Here is a 21,088-nt window from a genome sequence, read left to right on the forward strand (position 1 = left end):
TATACTGAGCAAACTCACATTAGTCAATCATTTTACTAGAGAACTTGGCCATAAAGTGAACTTTTTACACACTGTGATTACAATGGGCATATAATACTGTGGGAAGTCCTACAACATCAAATTGAATAATGATAATATAATGATAATCCAATTTAATTGTTTTGTCACTCATTATAAAAAACACAATTCAACTCAAAACCCCAATGCTCCTAATTGCCATGCATTGCCTGGCTTCAACAGGGAAGACATTTTTTTATGAACAAAAGACACAAAGCACTTTGAAACCAGGCGAGACAATTTTAAAAACAGAACACCAACCACTTATCCTCACCTCATTGTCTATGACTGTCACGTTTTTACAAGGCATGTCATCCAAAGTAATGTTAAGATGGCTAGCTCGCTATTGAGCATGACTTAAATACGACCATCGATGGGAAGTTCTGAAGTGGATCGTAGACAGACAGAGTGACAGTGACCATGGGTTTCTGTGTGACAGCAATGTCATATCTGGGAGGCTCCTCTACTGTCCCGTTCGTAATTTGCACTCTTGAAGCCTGGGTAAATTGGGGTCTCTGTCTGGGCGTGACAACAAAGCAGCTAAATCAATAATAGCACTTGAGACACGGTCGACTTTGGTCAAACATTAATTCTGCTCCTTCCACTCCAGAGGCCATTACAGATTCAATTATTGTACGTGTGTTGTGTGTGTTTGTGTGTCAAATTAATTCTGCTCCTTAGACTCCAGGGGCCATTACAGATTAAATTATTGTATGTGTGTCATTTGCGTTTGTTTTTGTCGATGCGTGTTCGAAAGTCTCTAATGAAAATATGTTCAACAAACTGTCAAAAGAAATTACACTGAAAGCTAAAAACAATGTTTCTTTAGGATTGGTTCACACCCACACCTACTCTGATTATCTATTTTGGTCAGTTTGAGTGTTGCAACACTGATTTCTTACAGGGAGCATGGAATAAGTGTTTTCCTGCAAACAATAGTCTGGCCACCTAATTAATCAAATGCCCTAGTGACTGTACAATGCAGTTAATTATACGGCAATTTTTTTTTTCCTTAACAGCTTTTCTTTAGACTTGGAAATGGTCTGTGATAAACATGCCGCAATCAACAGCCTGGAGAGATAGAGGACTTAATGGACCAGCCAGCTCACCAACTCTCCATGCTCATCCTGAAATCTAAGGGTGCATCCCAATAAATCAAATCAATCAAATGAAATTGTATTTGTCACATTACCCGAATACAACAGGTGTAGACCTTACTGTGAAAATCTTACTTACAAGCCCTTAACAAACAATGCAGATCAAGAAATAGAGTTAACCTGTTAGGGCTAGGGGGCAGCATTTGCACGTCTGGATAAAAAAAATGTACCCGATTTAATCTGGTTACTAATCCTACCCAGTAACTAGAATATGCATATACTTATTATATATGGATAGAAAACACTCTAAAGTTTCTAAAACTGTTTGAATGGTGTCTGTGAGTATAACAGAACTCATTTGGCAGGCAAAACCCTGAGACATTTTCTGACAGGAAGTGGATACCTGATGTGTTGTATTGACTTTAAACCTATCCCATTGAAAAACACAGGGGTTTAGGAATATTTTGGCACTTCCTATTGCTTCCACTAGATGTCACCAGCCTTTACAAAGTGTTTTGAGTCTTCTGGAGGGAGATCTGACCGAACAAGAGCCATGGAACGATGATGTCCCATTAGACACCTGGCGCGCGAGTTCATGTTGGGTACCCTCGTTCCAATACGTTATAAAAGAGTATGCATTCGTCCACCTTGAATATTATTCATGTTCTGGTTAAAAAAGGCCCTAATGATTTATGCTATACAACGTTTGACATGTTTGAACGAACGGAAATATATTTTTTCCCCTCGTTCATGACGAGAAGTCCGGCTGGCTTAGATCATGTGCGAACAAGACGGAGATTTTTGGACATAAATGATGAGCTTTTTTGAACAAAACTACATTCGTTATGGACCTGTGATACCTGGAAGTGACATCTGATGAAGAGAATCAAAGGTAATGGATTATTTACATAGTATTTTCGATTTTAGATCTCCCCAACATGACGTCTAGTTTGTATCGCAACGCGTATTTTTCTGGGCGCAGTGCTCAGATTATTGCAAAGTGTGATTTCCCAGTAAGGTTATTTTTAAATCTGGCAAGTTGATTGCGTTCAAGAGATGTAAATCTATAATTCTTTAAATGACAATATAATATTTTACCAATGTTTTCTAATTTTAATTATTTAATTTGTGACGCTGACTTGACTGCCGGTTATTGGAGGGAAACGATTTCCTCAACATCAATGCCATAGTAAAACGCTGTTTTTGGATATAAATATGAACTTGATAGAACTAAAAATGCATGCATTGTCTAACATAATGTCCTAGGAGTGTCATCTGATGGAGATTGTAAAAGGTTAGTGCATCATTTTAGCTGGTTTTATGGTTTTGGTGACCCTGTCTTTGACTTGACAAGACATTACACACAACTCTTGTAAATGTACTGTCCTAACATACTCTAAATTTATGCTTTCGCCGTAAAACCTTTTTGAAATCGTAAAACGTGGTTAGATTAAGGAGATGTTTATCTTTCAAATGGTGTAAAATAGTTGTATTTTTGAAAAATCTGAATTTTGACATTTATTTGGATTCAAATTTGCCGCTCTTGAAATGCACCTGCTGTTGATGGAGTGCACCACAGGTGGCACGCTAGCGTCCCACCTAGCCCATAGAGGTTAAGAATATATTTAGAAAATAAACTAAAGTAATGTAGTGATCAGGCCTACCACTGTTGTGTCATTAGCAAACTTAATGATGGTGTTGGAGTCGTGCTTGGCCACGCAGTCGTGGTAGAACAGGGTGTACAAGAGGGGACTAAGCACGCACCCCTAAGGGGCCCCCATGTTGAGGATCAGTGTGGAAGATGTGTTGTGACCTACCCTTACCACCTGGGGGTGGCTCGTCAGGAAGACCATGATCCAGTTGCAGAGGGAGGTGTTTACTCCCAGGGACCTTAGCTTAGTGATGAGCTTTGTGGGCACTATGGTGTTGAATGATGAGCTGTAGTCAATGAATAGCATTCTCACATAGATGTTCCTTTTCTCCAGGTGGGAAAGGGTAGTGTGGAGTGCTATTAAGATTGCGTCATCTGTGGATCTGTTGGGGCGGTAGTATGCGAATTGGAGTGGGTCTATGGTTTCTGGGATGATGGTGTTGATGTGAGCCATGACCAGCCTTTCAAAGCACTTCATGGCTACTTACGTGAGTGCTATGGGGCGGTAGCCATTTAGGCAGGTTACCTTTGCTTTCTTGGGCACAGGGACTATGGTGGTTTGCTTGAAATATGTCTGTATTACAGACTCGGTCAAGGAGAGGCTGAAAATGTCAGTGAAGACACTGCCAGTTGGTCTGTGCTCTGAGTACTTGTCCTGGTCATTCGTCTGGCCCCGCGGCCTTGTGAATGTTAACCTGTTTAAAAGTCTTGCCCACATCGGCTACGAAGAACGTGACCACACAACAGCTGGTGCTCTCATGCATGCTTCAGTGTTGCTTGCCTCGAAGCGAGCATAAAAGGCATTTAGCCCTTCTGGTAGGCTCGCGTCACTGGGCAGCTCGCGGCTGGGTTTCCCTTTGTAGTCCGCAATATTTTGCGACGAGCGTCAGAGCCGGTGTAGTAGGATTCAATCTTAGTCCTGTTTTGACACTTTGCCTATTTGATGGTTCGTCTGAGGGCATTGCGGGATTTCTTATAAGCGTCCGGATTAGTGTCCCACTCCTTGAAAGCGGCAGCTCTAGCCTTTAGATTTTGCTTGTAAGCAGAAATCAGGAGGATAGAATTATGTTCAGATTTGCCAAATGGAGGGTGAGGGAGAGCTTTGTATGTATCTCTGTGTGTGGAGTAAATGTGGACTAGAGTTTTTTTTCCTCTGGTTGCACATGTGACATGCAGGTTGAAATGATGTAAAATGGATTCAAGTTTGCCTGCATTAAAGTCCCTGGCCACTAGGGGCACCTGGATGAACATTTTCTTGTTTGCTTATGGATTTACAGAGCTCGTTGAATGCAGTCTTAGTGTCAGCATCGTTTTGTAATGGTGAATAGACGCCTACAAAAAATAGATAGATAATGTGGTTTACAGCTTATCATGAGGTACTCTACCTCAGGCGAGCATTACCTCAAGACTTCCTTAATATTAGACATTGCGTACCAGCTGTTATTGACAAATAGACAAACACCACCACCTCTCATCTTACTAGACGTCGCAGTTCTGTCCTGCCGATGCAGGGAAAACCCAGCCAACTGTATATTATTTGTGTCATTGTTCAGCCACGACTCCGTGAAACATAAGATATTACAGATTTTAATGTCCCGTTGGTAGGATAGTCTTGAACGGAGCTCATCCAGTTTATTCTCCAGTGATTGCACGTTGGACAATAGAATGGATGGTAGAGGCGGGTTACCCACTCGCCAATAAATTCTCACAAGGCACCCCAATCTCCGCCCCCTGTACCTCCGTCTTTTCTTCACGCAAATGACGGGGATTTGGGCCTGGTCTCAGAGAAACAGTATATCCTTCACATCAGACTCAATAAAGAAAAAATCTTTGTCCAGTTCGAGGTGAGTAATCGCTGTTCTGATATCCAGACGCTCTTTTCGGTCATAAGAGATGGTAGCAGCAACATTATGTACAAAATAAGTTACAAACAATGCGAAAAAAAAACACATAAAATAGCAGTTGGTTAGGAGCCCGTAAAACGGTAGCCATCCCCTCCGGCGCCATTGTAATATTTCCTTTTTCCTGAAGTGTGCACTCTTTCACTATGTACACACAAATCTAAAAGCATTGGATTAGTGGAGGCAGGGCTAGTGGGAGATCCCTCCATATTTATTATACCAGTCATTTCCTTCAAGGGAAGTGAACAAGTGAACACTTTGGAAGAGATAAGGAGAGATAATTAGAACGTAGCCTTAAGTTAACATTCTGATGCAAGAATTAAAATACATGAATGGAGGGATGAAAACAATATATATTTTCAAAATGGTGGTCTGACAAGGCATAGGGGATGTGGTATTGTGTGAGATGCTTCCGTACGGATTTGAATCTCTACACTCCCTTTATCTTCTGAGTGACATTAATTCCTGCATTCTGGTTCGCCGTAAAAAGTCTGGCTTTTTCAATTGAAACTGATTCTGCGACTAGGTCTAATTAACTCCAGCTTGTAGTAATTTGTATTCTTTGGTAATCCCTTTTTATTGTACATTTTTCAGACATAAATTTGTATCTTCTTGCATGTTCTATCTCAGTTTCATTTTCTGTCCCCCTCTCTCTCCCTTTAGCTATCTCTCTCTCTCTCACGACACACAGTCACACACACAGTCTCACACACACACACACACACACACACACACACACACACACACACACACACACACACACACACACACACACACACACACACACACACACACACACACACACACACACACACACACACACACACACACACACACACCAGAGCCTCCTATAACTCCCCAGTCTGAAGAGAGGCAGACGGCTACATTCTTCTTTTGCCTCTGTCTGGAGTTTATTCCTTCTTGTCATTGGAAGTGAGAAGTAAGTGCTTTATTTTGTATTTTATTTTGTAATAACCCTGGGGATAAGCTGGATACTCATGGAGCGCTGATGCGTGGATGTTAGTGTGGGGAGGACAGGTGTTTGGGTGTGTGTCTGTGTGTGTGTGTGTGTGTGTGTGTGTGTGTGTGTGTGTGTGTGTGTGTGTGTGTGTGTGTGTGTGTGTGTGTGTGTGTGTGTGTGTGTGTGTGTGTGTGTGTGTGTGTGTGTGTGTGTGTGTGTGTGTGTGAGGAAGGGATTTACGTTTCGCCAAGGGCACTGACACCGGTAATCCTTACTCTGTTGTAGTAAATACTTTCAGATTGAGAAGAAAAAAACATCCAACAAAGCTAGTAGGACAACTCCCTCTGGCTCTCAGTCGGTGATATGCAGCTCATGTCATCTACTCTCGCCCATCCTCCTACCCTCCACCTCTTTCTTCCCTCTTTCTTCGCTCTCTCTTCCTTGTCGCATTCTCTTTCCCTCTGTGTTTTTATATATATCTGTGACAACGCTTGAATGATGAGTAACAAGAAGACCTTAGCTCGGCAGGATAACATAGTCTATGATAGTGAAATCATGATATCATGGGGGGCCTTGCTTACCTGCAGTGTACCACCATGGGCCCTGCATCTGGGGGGTTACAGGCTTTGACCCGTCTGAGGAAGGCCAAGAACGGAGTGGGGTGCTCGGGTACCCCGTGGTCCGGCCAGGCCGTGAACTGGAACTGCCTCACCTCTCTCTTCTCACTGGAACCATTCTGATAGACAGAGGGGAAGTAGGCTATATACATGTATAGAACACACATTGGGAAACATTTTAAACAGCAGCGATAATACTTCAATACCTTGAGGAGGCGTGGTCCCTCATCTCAACCACACTGCACCAATGATGTCAGGGGATTAGAGTAAAGCTACTGCCCATGGCTAGGGTTATCCATTTAATTCAGTTCAACTAAAACCCAAATTGGGTGTCTGACTTCCATGTGAAATAAAGGTTAAATTAGTTATGAAGAAATCAAACGTACTTTATAAAGTGCAAATGTCCTGACACAGTATGTGGCCAGCTCAACCGTGTCCAACAGCGTCACCTGGATGAGGCCGTAGGTCTCCGTCCCTCTAGTGGGCCAGTACTGGTCACATTTCACCTGAGATTGATAGAAAACGTCACATTAGACAACCGGTTTGGTCACACCTTCTAACAACTCTGTCTCTAACCAGTTTCTAATATACATAGGCATCATTGCACCTATTATTGTTGAGAAGGAACTAATTACCAACTTTGCTTTGTTTGAATAATGAGTCAAATAACCAATATCTGCTATATTTTCAGTGTACAAATAATTCATCTGAGAGGGTCTGCGCCCCCCTTAGTTTCAATGGGCAGGACTCCCCTGCTACACATCCCCAACAATTGTTGAATCACAATAAAGTCCATATCCGATCTGATCCTCAATGCTCCATTTCTTCCCTCTAACTCTCTGAATCACTGTCTGAGATAGAATAGACCCTAATAGACATAACTGGCAAATACTCATCCAGCTTCATAAAGGAAAGTCAATACAAGGCAAACAGGAAAGCGAGGCTGCCAAGTCTTTCCTACGCTGCTGTGCTGACTTGTGTGATTTCACAATGGAGGAAACAGGCCCAGCTAAGACGTTCCACTGAAGCCCGACAGTGCTATTTGTTAGCCGACAGGCTCTATAATTACAATCTTAACCACAGTTTTCCAATCACATTACAGGCACAGGTTTATTATGATTATAGCGTTTTTGTTGCCCAGCGAACAGCCAATAAAACACTACTTCCATTACAGTATTGTAATTTCGCTGCCAGAGGAAAGCACAGTGAACTCGAAGAGTCCTTATGCAGATGCCTTACGTCATACACTGTACTACCCTCATCTTACATACAATGGAAGCTAATATATTGCTGATGAAACTCAATCGAGACAAATCAAATTTGTCACATGCGCCGAATACAACCGTGAAATTCTTACTTAAAAGCCCTTAACCAACAATGCAGTTCAAGAAATAGAGTTAAGAAAATATTTACTAAATGAACTAAAGCAATAAGAAAAGTAACACAAGAAAATTACATAACAATAACAAGGCTATATACAGGGGGTACCGGTGCCAAGTCAATGTGTGGGGGTACAGGTTAGTCGAGGTAATTTGTAAAATGACTATGCATAGATAATAAACAGTGAGTAGCAGCAGTGTAAAAACAAAGGGGGGGGAGGGTCAATGTAAATAGTCCAGGTGGCCATTTGATTAATTGTTCAGCAGTCTTATGGCTTGGGGTAGAAGCTGTTAAGGAGCCTTTTGGTCCTAGACTTGGCGCTCTGGTACCGCTTGCCGTGCGGTAGCAGAGAGAACAGTCTATGACTTGGGTGACTGGAGACTTTGACCATGTTTTAAGCGTACATCTGACACCACCTTGTATTTACATTGACCCCCACCCAATTGGATTGGGTCTTGGGTTTCTGGCATGAAGCTGTTGATGTGAGTCAGGACCAGCCTTTCAAAGCACTTCATGGCAACCGACACGAGTGCTACGGGGAAGTAATAATTTAGGCAGGTAGCCTTCGCTGTCTTGGGCACAGGGACTATGGTGGTCTGTTTGAAACATGTAGGTATTACAGACTCGGTTAGGGAGAGGTTGAAAATGTCAGTGAAGACACTTGCCAGTTGGTCCGTGCATGCTTTAAGTACACATCCTGTTAATTCGTCTGGCCCTGCGGCTTTGTGAATGTTGACCTGTTTAAAGGTCTTGCTCACATCGGCTATGGAGAGCGTGATCCGGAACAGCTGGTGCTCTCATGCATGCTTCAATGTTGCTTGCCTCGAAGCGAGCATAAAAGGCATTTAGCCCGTCTGGTAGGCTCGCGTCACGGGGCAGCTAGCAGCTGTGTTTCCCTTTGTAGTCCGTAATTACTTTTCAAGCACTGCCACATCCGACAAGCATCAGAGCCGGTATAGTAGGATTCAATCTTAGTCCTGTATTGACGTTTTGTTTGTTTGATGGTTCATCTGAGGGCATAGCGGAATTCCTTATAAGCGTCCGGATTAGTGTCCCGCTCCTTGACAGCGGCAGCTCTAGCCTTTAGCTATGGCTTCTGGTTGGGATATGTACGTAAGGTCACTTTTGGGATGACGTCGTCGATGAAGCCGGTGACTGAGGGGGTATACTCCTCAATGCCATTTGATGAATCCCGGAACATATTCCAGTCTCCGCTAGCAAAACAGTCCTATAGCGTAGCATCCGCGTCATCTGACCACTTACGTATTGAGCGAGTCACTGTTACTTCCTGCTTTAGTTTTTGCTTGTAAGCAGGAATCAGGAGGATAGAATTATGGTCAGATTTGCCAAATGGAGGTCGAGGGAGAACTTTGTATGCGTCTCTGTGTGTGGAATAAAGGTTGTCTAGAGTTTTCTTTCCTCTTGTTGCATATGTGACATGCTGGTAGAAATTAGGTAAAACGGATTTAAGTTTGCCTGCATTAAAGTCTCCGGCCACTAGGAGCGTTTTCTTGTTTGAGCATTTTCTTGTTTGCTTATGGACTTATACAGCTCGTTGAGTAGATACTGTGGTCTACAGCTTATCATGAGGTATTCTACCTCAGACGAGTAATACTGCAAGACTTCTTTGATATTAGACATAGCGCACCAGCAGTTATTAACAAATAGACACACACCCCCACCCCTCGTCTTACAAGACTTAGCTGCACTGTCCTGCCAATGCACAGAGAAGCCAGCAAGCTCTATATTATCTGTGTCATCGTTTAGCCATGTCTCAGTGAATTATAAGATATTACAGTTCTTAATGTCCCGTTGGTAGAATAGTCTTAATCGTAAATTGTCTAGTTTGTTTTCCAATGATTGCACATTGGCCAATAATATGTAGGGTAGTGGGGGTTTACCTACTCGTTGGCGATTCTTACAAGGCACCCCGCCCTCCTCCCCTTTTTCTACGTTTTTTCTTCACGATTTGGACCTAGTCTCGACAAAGCAGTATATCGTTAGCGCCGGACTCAATAAAGAAAAAAACTTTGTCCAGTCCGAGGTGAATAGTTGCTGTTCTGATGTTCAGAAGCTATTTTCGGTCATAAGAGATGGTATCAGCAACATTATGTACAAAATGAGTTACACACAATGCAAAAAAAACGAACAAAATAGAACAGTTGGTTTGGAGCCCGTAAAACGGCAGCCAATCCCTCCGGCACCATTATCTAAAAGATCGATACAGAAGATGGGGGCATTAGTTAGCAGCAAAATGAAGCATATTTCATCATCAAATGTTGTCAAACAATGCGCTAAAGCTTGACAAAGGTCTATGAGGCAGCTTTTGTATATATTCACAAAACTATGAGTCATTCTTATGTGATACTTCATTATCTAAAGCAACTAACAACTAGAACCAGACAATGGTCAAAACATGCACTTGGGTCTACAATATTCAGTGCCTTCAGAAAGTATCCTTACCCCTTGATTTATTCCATATTTTGTTTTGCTACAGCATGAATTCAAAATGAATTACATACATTTTTATAATGACAAAGTGTAAAGTTTTTTTGCAAATGAATTGCAAATTAAATACAGAAATATCTAATTTACATAAGTATTCACACCCCTGAGTCAATACTTTGTAGAATAACCTTTGGCAATGATTACCCTTTGAGTCTTTCTGGGTAGGTCTCTAAAAGCTTTCCACACCTGGATTGTGCAACATTTGCCAATTATTATTTTCATAATTCTTCAAGCTCTGTCAAATTGGTCGTTGATCATTGCTAGAACACCATTTTCAGGTCTTGTCATAGATTTTCAAGAAGATAAGTCAAAACTGTAACTCGGGCCACTCAGGAACGAACATTCACTGTCAATGTCTGGTGAACCAGGTTTTCCTCTAGGATTTTGCCTGTGCTTAGCTCCATTCTGTTTTATCCTGAAAAACTCCCCAGTCCTTAACGATTACAAGCATACCCATAACATGATGCAGCCACCACTATGCTTGGAAATATGGAGAGTGGAACTCAGTAATGTGTTATAATGGATTTACCAATATTGCTTTGCCACATTGCTTTGCCACATTTTGTTACAGTATTACTTTTGCCACTTGTTGCAAACAGGATGCATGTTTTGGAATATTTTTATTCTGTAGATGCTTCCTTCTTTTCACTCTGTCATTTAGGTTACTATTTTGGAGTAACTACAATGTTGTTGATCAATCCTCAGTTTTCTCCTTTCACAGCCATTAAACTCTGTAACTGTTTTAAAGTCGGCCTCATGGTGAAATCCCTGAGTGGTTTCCTTTCTCTCCAGCAACTGAATTAGGAAGGATACCTGTATCTTTGTAGTGATTGGGTGTATTGATACACCATACAAAGTGTAATTAATAACTTCACCATGTTCAAAGGGATATTCAATGTCTGCTTTTTTTATCATCCAAAAGGTTCCCTTCTTTGTCGAGGCATTCAAGAACCTCCTCGGTCTTTGTGGTTGAATCTGTTCTTGAAATTCACTACACGACTGAGGGACTTTACAGATAATTGTATGTGTGGGGTACAGAGATGAGGTCATTCAAAAATCATGATAAACACTATTATTGCACACAAAGTGAGTCCATGCAACTTATTATGTGACTTGATAAGCACATTTTTACTCCTGAACTTGTTTAGACTTGCCATAATAAAGGGGTTCAGTTTAAAAAAAAAAAGTTAATAAAAAAATTGAAAAACATATTTTTACTTTGACATTATGGGGTTTTGTATGTAGGGCAGTGACAAAAATCCATCCATTTTAAATTCAGGCTGTAACACAACAAAATGTGTAAAACTTTCTGAAGGCACTGTAGGCTAGCGAAGAGTGAAAGCAATCCATTCACAACATCTGTTCAGACAGTTCTTCCAGGTAATACAGTAAAACCGTAAGGTAGAATACATGGAATTGTTCTCCTCTTGAGAGACAAGAAGCAAGTAAGAGAAACAAGTAATGAATGATCTTTAGAGGAGGAATTGTGTGAAAGTAGTGAACTTGCAACTTGTGGAGACCATGCAGTCTTTGTTTCTTTGTGATTTCAAACATACATAAGAGACCTTGCAGTGCCAGACACAAAGTGTTTGTCTTTTAAATTTGAAAAAAGTGAAAGGTGCTGTGTGCTTGGTTCTTGTACCGAATGACTGACATTTTACAATTAGCATTAACATTTTACCAGCTGCTGGCTAACCTAGTGACCATGCAACTAATTGCAATAATGGTATAGCAGCACTAATACTAAAAAGAAGAAAAGGGAAACTCATGTTGTGGCAAATAAGTGAGTGAGTGACATCCATTGGAAACAGAATGCAAGATGTCTTGCCTTAGAGAAGAAATATGAGGGCATCTGAAGGAACATGACAAAACACACATAGAAATATGAACACAGAATGAAAGGAGGAATGGGGAGTTCTAGGAAAATGTTAAATGTTGTATTTGCATCACAGAAGCAAATGGATAGCCATGATGAGTCATGGGTTAGGCTATGATGTTGCTGCTTCAATGAAGCTTGGAAGTAAACAATGGAAGATAGGTGAATTGAATTACACCTAATTTGGAATCTGAAATTATATTGCAGTATGTTTGCTTTACAGACCACATACACTCATATCAAAATGTGGACGACTGAGGTAGAATATATAATGAAGACATAATTACATTTAGACATTTTCTACTTTACAAATCCAATGATATGACACTTCTGCCATATATTTAAATGTACATTTGTAGAATTACTCCATTTTGTTTCGGCGACTATGGCTAATGTCAGGGTAGGATAAAATGGACCTGTGTAACAGACCTAGACCTGTGCATGACAATCAAATGAATAATGAATCCCATAGGGCTGATTCCAGATCTGTGCTTACCCTGGACCTCTCTTCCAGCTTGGTCATCATGACGATGTTGGCACTCCGCTGTTCCCAGATCATCCTCCAGAAGTCACCAAACGTCTCGGGCAGCGAGCCCTGCGTGGCGATGTATGCATTCTGCTTCCTATAGCCGTCGATATAGTTGGAATTGATGTAATCACTTCCAGGGATACCTAGGAAAGATGAGGGAAAGTGATTAGAAAGGATGGTGTCTGGTTGGGGGGGGTGGGGGAGTGGTGTGTGTGTGTGTGGGGAGTGATTAACTTTGGTTGTACGACAGACGGGGGAAAAACGATGAGCGACACAACAGTGGCTTTGGCTTTGATTGGGATCAATAGCGTTAGTCCATCCACTAGACTAGCAGGTACTGTGAAAAGAGAAGTCCCACTCTGCTAGTGCTTAGAGGTTCAGACCCCTGCTACTCAATACCTTGAGTTGTTTTGACATTGAACAACACTTAATCCTGACTGAGTTCTTTCTGACTAAAAGGGCACAAATCCAGAGTTAGTTTTCTCAGCCAGGAACTACCCAGGCATACAGTCTAAGTGTACTGTGTTTTTCATTTAGGCTTTGCCATTGTGTGCCTTTTGTGTCATCCATCCACACAAAATGGCTGCCAACTAGTTGAATCACTGTGTCAATTGTTATCATACTCTTGAATGTAACTTTGATGACTCCAAAAATAGCATTTCCACTATCTACAGTGAAACTTCAAGGTGGAGATAAAGTTTAGCTTTGAAAAAAAACCTCCGCCCCACCTCACCCCTCAACCTCACAGAGAAAAACAAACTACGAAACCAGGCAAAACGGTTTTTCTTCCACAACCTCCACCTACTCTCCTTTTCTCACCGGTTGCTAAATGAAAGCAGTTTTTTTTTTTTCCCAATCCGTGGAGAGGCGAAGACGGAGCTGACAGCTAGTCAATGCTTCAGGACTGGCAGTTGGGGGCCCAGCGCACACATGGTCTACCAAGATAAGTCTCATCTGCATGGATGCCACGTTTGCATAGCCAGCCGCCCGTGCTCCAACTCTCCCCCCTTTCATCCACCCCTCCCTTTTTCTCCCAGGTAACTTATTCAGTGCAAAAAAATAAAAAATAAAAAGACTAGAAAAGAAAATGTGAGCTCATTCAAAACCCGACATTTCTTACCCGTCTTTTTTCTCCCTCCCTTCCTTTTCCCTGCTAAACCTTTTCATGCAGCCGTTGCCTGGCTGTATATTTCCATAATGGACAAGGGATAAAGACAATTAAGCCCCCAGCTTTCAAAATGAAAGGGACGTGTAAGGAAAAAGACACATTATTATGGTTTAATGAAAACAAGACAGTGTCTGGAAGCATATTTGGTTTCTCTGCAGATGGCCGGAGTGTCACTCAGAATTTGTGCGAAACGCAGCCATCTGCTTGCAAAACTAATACCGTTATCAAAAAAGAAACACAACTAATAACAGGCAGATATCAAACTTACTGGCAAACAATCAAAGAATCACCTACATATTTGGCAATGTGTCCTAAAATAGGCTAAAAGTGGTGTGTGTGGTTGGAATTTGAATGGTTATCCATTTTACGAGGCATAATCCACACTGAAGTAACTTTTGGTAAAAGCCCTCTTTTAGAGTTCTATGCTGGCCTGTTCCCTCAGGAAAGAGGCCATGAGTCTGCTTCTCTCTGCTAATACATCATCGACCTGCTATCACAATTTATGACGGTATCATAATTTTCCAACAATTGGAGAATAACCAGTATACCTGGACATTAAAAGCTCCTCGATCAAGCACAGAAAACCGTAATTAGGTTATGTTGTGATTTCTCCATTTTAGCTGCACTGACCTTTTGAGAAACAGCTGGCCAGTGACTCAAGTTGGTCCACTTTGAACTGCGTCTCAAATGAGTTACAAATAAAGTCCAGGGACAGCTTTGGAGCAGAGCATAGTGGAAAACTGACTATACAGATGTTTGCTTACATAACGTGCATTCATCTGGTGAGGAATGTTACAATGAAAAGAGACAAATTTTGATGAATCGTTCGGAGTTCAAAGTGGGGAGGGAGGGGGGGGGACACGTCGGTTGACCAACTAAAGACCTGTGGCAGTGTAAAAAGGAATAAATCAAGTGGTATTCATGTCTGGCTTATGGAACACAACTATAACAACATGTTGTGGACACGATTAATGACTATGAGTCAATAGATGATGCTGAATGTGTTGTGTCAGTTACAATCATCTGACATGACTGTTTATGACATCTGTTATAACACTATCATGACTTTGTTATGTGGGCTTATAACAACAGAGGGTTCAAGTTAAGTATCACCCAATTCCCCTCTATACAGTCAATGCTAATAGCCTACCACACACTTCAGGGTATTCTAAAAGCACCCGAGGAAAACGTCCTCCATCCCAATCCTGACAGTCAGTCGCTAGGTTGGTGAGCAACTTATACAGACATGTCCCTTACGCCTAAATAACTTCATCTAAGAAGTCCTGGTTGCCAAAGTCTTTGTTTGGAGCTCCAGGGGGAAGTCCCACAAGCCTGTCTGGCAGAGTAGCGGTTTCCTCCCTCGCGAAGGCTTCGATGTTGCCGCACAGATGTGTGTTTATGGCTAGTTAATGGGGTCCATCAACACTCTCAGCTGCATGAGCTTTCTGGGAGACTGCAAAGGGACTCTGAACGTCTTTATTTATCAGTTTTCTTCCCATTAGCATCCATTTACTGGCCCGGAAGAGCCAGTTTGTTTATGTTCTTTTTTTAAAATGTTTTCTCTCTATGAGAAATATTCAATGGAATTGGTTAATTAGTATGTACTGTATGCATGTGTATGTGTATGTGTGTGTGTGTGTGCGTAACAAATAATTGTTACCCCAAATTCCATGACCGTCATAGCCCTAGATACCATAGCTCAGTGTATGCTAGTACTCCTAGGGCACAGAAGACACTGGTACTGTATAGAAGTAGACAGTCACACGACAGTCAATTCAAGGCAAGGGGAGAGCTGCTTACCGTCAATAGCCGATAGCAGGACTCTGGAGTGGTCATATGCTATCACGTTAGCATATCTGTTCTTTGGTTTGTTGACTTCCAGGTTGGAGTGTTCCCACGTGAACTGCTGCCCGGGATCGATGGACTGCAAGTAGAGAGAGATTATATTCATTACTTTCCTTCATCACTTACAGTAGTATATTTTGCTCAATACCACCATTTAGCTCCATTTCCCAGACAAGGACTATGGATTCAAACTTGGATCAATAATAGCAAAAAAGCTATTTTGAAGCACTGTGTAGATTCCTTTAGACACATTTAAAGGGATAGTTTACACAAATTACAAAAGTACATATCAGTTCAGATCCTCAAAAAGTTTGACAGCTGCACCATTGAGAGCATCTTAACTGGCTGCATCACCGCTTGATATGGCAACTGCTTGGCATCCGACCACAAGGCACTGAAGAGGGTTTACGTACGGCCCAGTACATCACTGGGAAAAAACTCCCTGACATCCGGGACCTCTATAAAGGAGGTGTCAGAGGAAGGCCCTAAAAGATGTCAAAGATTCAAGCCACCCAAGTCGTCATAGACTCTTCTCTCTGCTACCGCACAGCTACCGATGCACCAAGTCTGGAATCAACAGGACCCTGAACAGTTTCTACCCCCAAGCCATAAGACTGCTGAATAGTTCGTCCTGGTAGCTATAGGGAAACTATTTAACTAATAGCTACCCGGACTACCTACATTGACCCTTTTCACACTAAGTCTTTTGACTCATCACATATGCTGCTGTTACTGTTTATTATCTTTTATTTCACCTTTATTTAACTGGGAAAGTCAGTTAAGAACAAATTGTTATTTACAATGACAGCCTACCCCGGCAAAACCCAGATGACGCCGGGCCATTTGAGACGCCCTATGGGACTCCCAATCACGGCCAGATGTGATACAGCCTGGATTCGAACCAGGGACTGTAGTGACGCCTCTTGCACTGAGATTATATTTTCAAATCTACCTCAATTACCTCGTACCCCTGCACATTGACTCGGTACTGGTACACTGTGTATATAGCCAAGTTATCGTTACTCATTGTGAATTTATTCCTTGTGTTATTATTTTTATATTTTGTCTCTCTGCTTTGTTGGGAAGGGCCCGTAATGTCTGTCTACACCTGTTGTTTATGAAAGCATTTCACAAATACAATTTGATTTGATTTACTTGCCCTGTAAGCAGTCTATGGACAAGGTATGACAACAATCCATGCTTTGGTTTTGTTAACCTGGCCACTGTCTCCAAATTCGAATGTTTTAACATTTGTGGAACAAAGCCAATGCAAGTCAATATCCCCAATATATGTCATTTTGTAATTTGGGGGAACTATCCCTTTAAGCTTGACAGTATTTAAACTCTTTAGGAATCTCAGTTTGAAACTCTAGGTCTGCGTTCATCTGCCTTAACAACTATTTTCCAACTCATCCTGGGTTATTTTGACATGTAGCATTACAGACATTTTGTGTAAGTGACAAGCGCTGTTAAATTTAGCTGTACCAAGGCTGGTTGGCGCATTCTGTCGGCATCATTCCATCAGTTTCCAATAATATGCTCACATGCATGTACAGTACACTGGTCAGTCTGGTTATGAAATGGAGAAGAGGGACACGACCATTTGACACATCCATTTTCCGACCCATAAATATACTGTACATTTCTCTCAACCTCTAGCACCAGGGTCAGCGCACTTTCAAATGTTGTTTTTTTGCCATCATTGTAAGCCTGCCACACACACACTATACGATACATTTATTAAACATAAGAATGAGTGTGAGTTTTTGTCACAACCCGGCTCGTGGGAAGTGACAGAGCTCGTATAGGACCAGGGTACAAATAATAATATAATAATAATCAATAATTTTGCTCTTTATTTAGCCATCTTACATATAAAACCTTATTTGTTCATCAAAAAATTGTGAATAACTCACCACAGGTTAATGAGAAGGGTGTGCTTTAAAGGATGCACATAACATATGCAATGTTGGGTTGTATTGGAGAGAATCTCAGTCTTAAATAATTTTCCACACAGTCTGTGCCTGTATTTAGTTTTCATGCTAGTGAGGGCCGAGAATCCACTCTCACATAGGTACGTGGTTGCAAAGGGCATCGGTGTCTTAACAGCGCGATTTGCCAAGGCAGGATACTCTGAGCGCAGCCATATCCAGATATCTGGCAGTGGCTTCTGATTAAATTCAATTTCCACAGAATCGCTTGTTGAAATTTCGGTGAGGCTCTCTTGTTCAGATATCGATAAGTGGACTGGAGGCAGGGCATGAAAGGGATAACGAATTCAGTTGTTTGTGTTGTCCATTTTGGGAAAGTACCTGTGTAATTGCGCACCCAGCTCACTCAGGTGCTTCTCTATATCACATTTGACATTGTCCATAAGCTTGAGTTCATTTGCGCACAAAATAAATTATACAATGATGGAAAGACCTGTGTGTTGTCCTTGTTAATGAATACAGAAAAGAGCTCCAACTTCTTAATCATAGCCTCAATTTTGTCCCGCACATTGAATATAGTTGTGGAGAGTCCCTGTAATCCTAGATTCAGATCATTCAGGAGAGAAAAAACATCACCCAGACAGGCCAATCATGTGAGAAACTCGTCATCATGCAAGCGGTCAGACAAGGGAAAATTATGGTCAGTAAAGAAAACTTTAAGCTCGTCTCACAATTTAAAAAAACGTGTCAATACTTTGCCTCTTGATAACCAGTGCACTTCTGTATGTTGTAAAAGTGTTACATGGTCGCTGCCCATATCATTGCATAATGCAGAAAATACACAAGAGTTTATGGGTCTTAACCATTTAACCATCTTAACCAAGTTAACCATTTTCACTGTAGTGTCCAAAACGTCTTTAAAGCTGTCAGGCATTCCCTTGGCAGCAAGAGCCTCTCGGTGGATGCTGCAGTGTACCCAAGTAGTGTCAGGAGCAACTGCTTGCACGCGCATTACCACTCCACTATGTCTCCCTACATTGGCTTTTGCGCATCCAGATACCAACATATCTTGACCACCAAAATCCATGTGATGTCACAAAGCTGTCCAGTACTTTAAAAATATCCTCTCATGTTGTCCTGGTTTCCAGTGGTTTGCAGAAGAGGATGTCTTCCTTAATTGACCCCCATTAACGTAACGGACATATACCAGGAGCTGCGCCAGGCCCGCCACGTCTGTTGACTCATCCAGCTGTAAAGCATATAATTCACTGACTTGTATGCGAAGCAGTAATTGTTTCAAAACATCTCCTGCCATGTCACTGATGCAACGTGAAACAGTGTTGTTTGATGAACATATTGTCTGTATAGTTTTTTTGGCCTTTTCCCCCAGCATTGTCCCAGCCATATCCAAGCAGCAGGAAGTATTAAGTCCTCCACAATAGTATGGGGCTTGCCTGTCCTAGCCACTCGGTAGCTCACCATATAAGACACTTCTAGCCCCTTCTTATTAATGGTATCTGTTGCTTTTATACATGTCTTACCACTCGAAAGTCATCTTTATTCTCGCTCAAAAAACTCCTGTGGCTTATTTTTCTAATTGTCATGTTTCGTTTACAAATGTCAGTGCAAGAGTAAAGGTTTCCCGCGAGAAAGTAACGGTTAATGTGATTGGATGTTAATTATTTGACTAGGCTACCTGTATTTGACATTGTGTTGTTATTTCGCTGAACACTAGATGGTTTAATTTTGGAAGTGAAACGAGGCTACTCAGGCGAGAAAAAAAACGCACCCAAATATATAGCCCTGTTGGAAAATATAAATGTAATGTTTGAAAATGTGAAGAAATGTAAAAATATATATATACTACTGTTCAAAAGTTTGGGGTCACTTAGAAACGTCCTTGTTTTTGAAAGAAAAGCTAATTTATTGTCCATTAAAATAATATAAAATTGATCAGAAATACAGTGTAGACATTGTTAATGTTGTAAATTACTATTGTAGCTGTAAACGACAGATTTTTAATGGAATATCCAAATAGGCGTACAGAGGCTCATTATTCTCAACCATCACTCCTGTGTTCCAATGGCACATTGTGTTAGCTTCCCCCAGCATTGAAGAAACAGACGCCTCACAAGTCCTCAACTGGTAGCTTCATTAAATAGTACACGGAAAACACCAGTCTCAACGTCATCAGTGAAGAGGTGACTCCGGGATGCTGGCCTTCTAGGAGGAGTTGCAAAGAAAAAGCCAAATCTCAGACTGGTCAATAAAAATAAAAGATTAAGATGGGCAAAAGAACACAGACACTGGACAGAGGAACTCTACCTAGAAGGCCAGCATCGCGGCATCCCTAGAAGGCCAGCCTCTTCACTGCTGACGTTGAGACTGGTGTTTTGCTATTTAATGAAGCTCCCAGTTAATGCTACTATTTAATGAAGCTCCCAGTTGAGGACTTGTGAGGCCGTCTGTTTCTCAAACTAGACACTCTAATGTACTTGTCCTCTTGCTCAGTTGTGCACCGGGGCCTCCCATTCCTCTTTCTATTATGGTTAGAGCCAGTTTGCGCTGTTCTGTGAAGGGAGTAGTACACAGTGTTCTACGAGATCTTCAGTTTCTTGGCAGTTTCTCGCATGGAATAGCCTTCATTTCTCTGAACAAGAATAGACTGACAAGTTTCAGAAGAAAGTTATTTGTTTCTGGCCATTTTGAGCCTGTAATCAAACCCACAAATGCTGATGCTCCAGATACTCAACTAGTCTAAAGAAGGCCAGTTGTATTGCTTCTTTAATCAGCCCAACAGTTTTCAGCTGTGGGATTAGCAAACACAACGTGCCATTGGAACACAGGAGTGATGGTTGCTGACAATGGGCCTCTGTACACATATGTAGATATTCCATAAGAAATCAGCCGTTTCCAGCTACAATAGTCATTTACAACATTAACAATGTCTACACTGTATTTCTGATCAATTTGATGTTATTGTCAAAAAGTTTTTTTTTTTTTTTCAAAAACAAGGACATTTCTAAGTGACTGCATTCTTTTGAACGGTAGTGTGTAAACAGTTGAAGTCGGAAGTTTACATACACCTTAGCCAAATACATTTAAACTCAGTTTTTCACAATTCCTGATATTTAATCCTAGTAAAAATTGCCTGTTTTACGTCAGTTAGACTTTATTTTAAGAATGTGAAATGTCTGAATAATAGTAGAGAGAATTATTTATTTCAGCTATTATTTCTTTCATCACATTCCCAGTGGGTCAGAAGTTTACATACACTCCATTAGTATTTGGTCGCATTGCCTTTAAATTGTTTAACTTGGGTCAAACCTTTCGAGTAGCCTTCCACAAGCTTCCCACAATAAGTTGGGGGAATTTTGGCCCATTCCTCCTGGCAGAGCTGGTGTAACTGAGTCAGGTTTGTAGGCCTCCTTGCTCGCACACGCTTTTTCAGTTCTGCCTATACATTTTCTATGGGATTGAGGTCAGGGCTTTGTGATGGCCACTCCAATACCTTGACTTTACTGTCCTTAAGCCATTTTGCCACAACTTTGGAAGTATGCTTGGGGT

General features: G+C 41.4%; 1 protein-coding gene across 35 annotated transcripts in view; it reads right to left on the reverse strand.

Annotated features, from left to right (window-relative positions):
- LOC106577623 (receptor-type tyrosine-protein phosphatase delta) overlaps window positions 1-21,088 on the reverse strand; it is a 645,315-nt gene that overhangs the window by 11,790 nt on the left and 612,437 nt on the right. For all 35 annotated transcript variants that reach the window (XM_014155859.2, XM_014155852.2, XM_045701361.1 and 32 more), the window contains 4 exons: window positions 15,546-15,669; window positions 12,545-12,720; window positions 6,671-6,790; window positions 6,249-6,403 (listed from right to left, as the gene is read on the reverse strand). In XM_014155859.2, coding sequence (XP_014011334.1) covers window positions 6,249-6,403; window positions 6,671-6,790; window positions 12,545-12,720; window positions 15,546-15,669 — 575 coding nt within the window. The remainder of the gene's footprint in view (window positions 1-6,248; window positions 6,404-6,670; window positions 6,791-12,544; window positions 12,721-15,545; window positions 15,670-21,088) is intronic.

The sequence above is a fragment of the Salmo salar genome, chromosome ssa18 (assembly GCF_905237065.1).
Source record: "Salmo salar chromosome ssa18, Ssal_v3.1, whole genome shotgun sequence".
Taxonomy (NCBI): domain Eukaryota; kingdom Metazoa; phylum Chordata; class Actinopteri; order Salmoniformes; family Salmonidae; genus Salmo; species Salmo salar.